The 4,149-nt window shown below is 45.5% G+C and overlaps 1 protein-coding gene across 1 annotated transcript; it reads right to left on the bottom strand.

The window, feature by feature from the left end:
• Positions 1–2,549: 2,549 nt before the first annotated feature.
• Positions 2,550–3,894, bottom strand: LOC139563827 (interleukin-17A-like). Its single transcript, XM_071382753.1, has 3 exons — positions 3,784–3,894; positions 3,262–3,437; positions 2,550–3,025 (listed from the first exon to the last, which is right to left on the bottom strand). Exons 1-3 carry the CDS (start codon positions 3,832–3,834, stop codon positions 2,794–2,796), a joined length of 459 nt encoding a protein of 152 aa, XP_071238854.1. The 5' UTR covers positions 3,835–3,894; the 3' UTR covers positions 2,550–2,793.
• Between the last annotated feature and the right edge of the window lie 255 nt (positions 3,895–4,149).

The raw sequence follows: 4,149 nt of genomic DNA, 5'->3' as shown, positions 1-4,149 counted from the left end.
GAAGTGTTCAACAAGGCCCCGGCCACTTCGCTTCCGCTGCACCGACCATATGACTGCAGGATTGACCGTCTCCCTAGCACCACTCTGCCCCGGGGACGACTGTACTCACTGTCGGGACAGGAGACCAAGGCTATGGAGACCTACATTGGGGACTCCCTAGCTGCAGGATTTATCTGTCCTTCGTCCTCTCCCGCCAGCGCAGAAGGACAAGACCCTGTGCCCATGCATCCCGGTCCGGAAGGCACAGCATTACCAGCCGAACCCCGGGGGGGGGGGGGGTCCAGATAACCTGATGTTTGTGGCTGACGTGGTCCGCTCCAGGGCCCACTCCTCCAGACTGGCCTGGCACCTGGGCTCCCGTCGGACCCTGGCTCTTGTGCGACAACGCTTTTGGTGGTCTACCATGGTCCCTGACGTCTCCGCATTGGTTGCCGCTTCCACAGTTTGTGCACAAAACAAGACTCCTCAACAAGCCCTGGCTGGTCTGTTCCAACCTATGCCTGTCCCTCACCATCCCTGGTCTCATATCTCCCTGGACCTTGTCACGGGTCGTCCCCCATCTGATGGCAACACGGCCATCTTGACGGTGGTAGATCGGTTTTCCAAAGCAGCCCACTTCATTCCTCTCCCCAAACTACCCTCTGCCAAAGAGACGGCCCAGCTTATGTTGCAGCACGTCTTCCGGATCCATGGACTACCAGTCGACATGGTCTCTGACCGGGGCCCTCAGTTCTCGTCCCGGTTCTGGAAGGTGTTCTGCACCCTCATTGGGTAATCGGCTAGTCTGTCCTCCAGGTTTCACCCCCAGTCCAATGGCCAGTCGGAGCGAGCCAACCAGGACATAGAGACTACTATGTGCTGTGTGGTCTCCGCCAACCCCACCACCTGGAGCCAGCAGCTGGTGTGTGTCGAATACGCCCGCAACACCCTTCCCTGCTCTGCCACCGGTCTATCTCCCTTTGAGTGTTCCCTGGGGTATCAGCCCCCGCTCTTCCCTGAGCAGGAAGAAGAGGTCGGCATACCTTCTGGCCAGATGTTTGTCTGCCACTGTCATCATACCTGGAGGAGAGCCCGGTCAGCCCCCCTCAAGACCACATCCAGGTTTCGACGACAAGCGGATCGCCACCGGTCCCCGGCTCCCCGGTATCATCTCGGGCAGCGGGTATGGCTGTCCACCCGGGATCTACCCCTCCGGGTGGAATCCCGCAAACTCTCCCCCCGGTTTATCGGCCCGTTTCCCATCTCCAAAATCATTAGCCCCTCTGCTGTTCATTTTCTGTTGCCCCAGACCCTTCATATAAATCCTACCTTTCATGTGTCCAGAGTTAAATCCACGTCTCACGGCCCTTTGTCTCCTGTTTTTCCCTTGCTCCTGTCTTGTCTATAGTTCCTATTTTCCCAGTTTTTACCTTTCTGCCTGCCCTGAGCCTGCCTGCCATCCTGTACCTTTGCCTGCCTGTGTTCGATTTAATAAACTTTTGTTACTTCGACACCATCTGCACCTGGGGTCTTACCTTTAAACGTGATAGTTCTTGAGAGAACGTATGTTTTATGGCTTTTCAACCTCTGCCATATCATGGATTCAGAGCTATCTATCTGATAGAACTCAGATGATTTTCTTTAATGGAAGCTTCGTTAATGTCAAACATTTAAAGTGTGGTGTACCGCAGGGCAGCTCTCTAGGCCCTCTACTCTTTTTTATTTTTTACCAATGACCTACCACCGGCATTAAACAAAGCATGTGTGTCCATGTATGCTGATGATTCATTCAACCATATCAGCAACCACAGCTAATGAAGTCACTGAAACCCTTTATAAAGAGTTGTCTGTTTTGGAATGGGTGGCCAGTAATAAACTGGTCCTGAACATCAAGAGCATTGTATTTGGTACAAATCATTCCCTAAGTTTTAGACCTCACCAGCTGAATCTGGTGTGGTTATTGAACGAGTTCAGGAGACTAAATTACTTGGTGTTACCTTAGATTCTAAACTGGCATAGTCAAAACATATAGATTCAATGGTTGTAAAGATGGAGAGAGGTCTGTCCGTAATAAAGAGATGCTCTGCTTTTTTGACACCACACTCCACAAAAAAAGTCCTGCAGGCTCTAGTTTTATCTTATCTTGATTATTGTCCAGGTATATGGTCAAATGCTACAAAGAAGGACCTAGTAAAGCTGCAGCTGTCCCAGTACAGAGCGGCACTTGTTGCTCTTCATTGTAATATGAGGGCTATTATTAATACTATGCATGCCAGTCTCTTTTGGCCAAGAGTTGAGGAAAGACTGATTGCGTTACTTCTGGTTTTTATAAGAAACATTAATGTGTTCGAAATTCCAAATTGTTTGCATAATAAACTTACACACAGCACTGGTTACAATGATGACATACTGTAATCATGTGGTTGAAATTCCACCCTCAAAGCAACATAGATTTTTGGTTGCGATGGAGACGTGAATAAAATCCAGTGTATTTTCCATGTAGATTCCACAATACAATACTATTACAGTATATTATAAACATATATATGGTTCAAAAAGTGTAAGACAAGTCTGGTTTTAAAATGCTTTTATTGCTCAAGTGGAAAACATTTATAAATACATAACATTTTAATGGTGATATTTTTCTTGAATTCTACTCAATTATTCACAGTCAATTCTTCTGGCTTTGTGGGATCAACAAATATTGGACTTCCTTGGAAGCGTTAAATTAAAATACATTAAATAACATTTTGATTGAATTAAATTAATAGCCAAACAAAGAAAGACCATAGATATACTGTTCTGCAGACTACATCAAGAGGTTCTTGCCCAGGCACAGGTGCACCCCACGGCCACGGACAGGAAGGAGACGATGTAGCACTTCCTAGTGGCTGACATATGGAGCACCAGGACCTGCTGGTAGATAGGTACAGAGTTCTGCTGGTAGCCCGCGGCCTGGCTGCTGTTGGTGGGGTAGACACAGTACATAGAGCTGCACTTGGCTTCCCAAATGGTCGGAGGAATACGGTTCTCCACTGTAATGGGTCTGGAGATGGAACAGAAAGAGAGGAAAACCACTTAAGCAATAAATCAACAACAAATATTTAAACAGTAAAACTTACTAAATACTGTTTTAAGGGATAGTTTTCACAGGCTTTCCTTAGATCTTGAAATTAACATTTTAAGGCGGTCGAATAACTCCTCCCGAGGTCAGCATTTGTGAAAACTATCCCTTTAAGAACAGTATCCAATACTTTAGTGTATGTGTTGCTGTAAACTTACTTCCAGGTCCAGGGGGACAGGGAGCGTGTGTTGATGTTCCCGTTTCCCTCTGATTCCTCTGAAGGAGTCTTGTAGTAGTCTGAAGGAATGGTCAGTGTGTCCTCACACCTCTTCTTCTCCCCCACCTTCCCTTTGGCCATAGTCAGGCCCAGCAGCATAGACACACAACACACAACCTGAGGATGGGAAGAGATGGAAATACAAGTAAATATTACAAGTTATGTAACAAATTAATAGTGCTGAAACTTAAGCAGAAACAGACCTGATAATCAAAAACCATGGGACAGAAACTATTCTACTTGCATTTTCATCAATTAAATGAATATATTTGTCCAAATCGGATGTGATGCTGCACTGTACTAATGAATACATGAGGCAAACATTTTTTTTTTAAATCAACCAGCACGTCAGAAGTATATGGCAACAAAAGTATGGCAAATGAATCAATTGTTACATATGATGTTCAGTATAACAAAAAACCTTAGTAGTTGCTTTCTCATACATGCTGTCTATTTTACTCACCAGGTATTTCAACGCATTGTTTTTGAGCTCCATCTCTGATGTCTTCCACATCCTTCGGTCTCCCGGAGTGGTGTATTTATATTATTGTCTTGAGTGGAAGAACTGCAAGTACTATTGATTAGAAAAGTGATAAAAATTAGATATTATCTTTGACCTGCATATCGGTGGTAGACCATTGGAAACAACGGGAGATTCTGCAGATCTAAGTTAGTTGGCCTTATCTAATCTACTACCGACGTCTTTGGGTGTGGAAACACCATAGAAAAGGGTGTTAAAGGGCATTTCCGCTACTTTTCAACCTCATATTCATTATCTCCAGCACCATACCAGTGTCTACATATGTGAAAATGGCGCGTTTATATGATC

The sequence above is a fragment of the Salvelinus alpinus genome, chromosome 34 (assembly GCF_045679555.1).
Source record: "Salvelinus alpinus chromosome 34, SLU_Salpinus.1, whole genome shotgun sequence".
NCBI lineage: Eukaryota > Metazoa > Chordata > Actinopteri > Salmoniformes > Salmonidae > Salvelinus > Salvelinus alpinus.
This window is presented reverse-complemented; position numbering and strand designations above follow the sequence as displayed.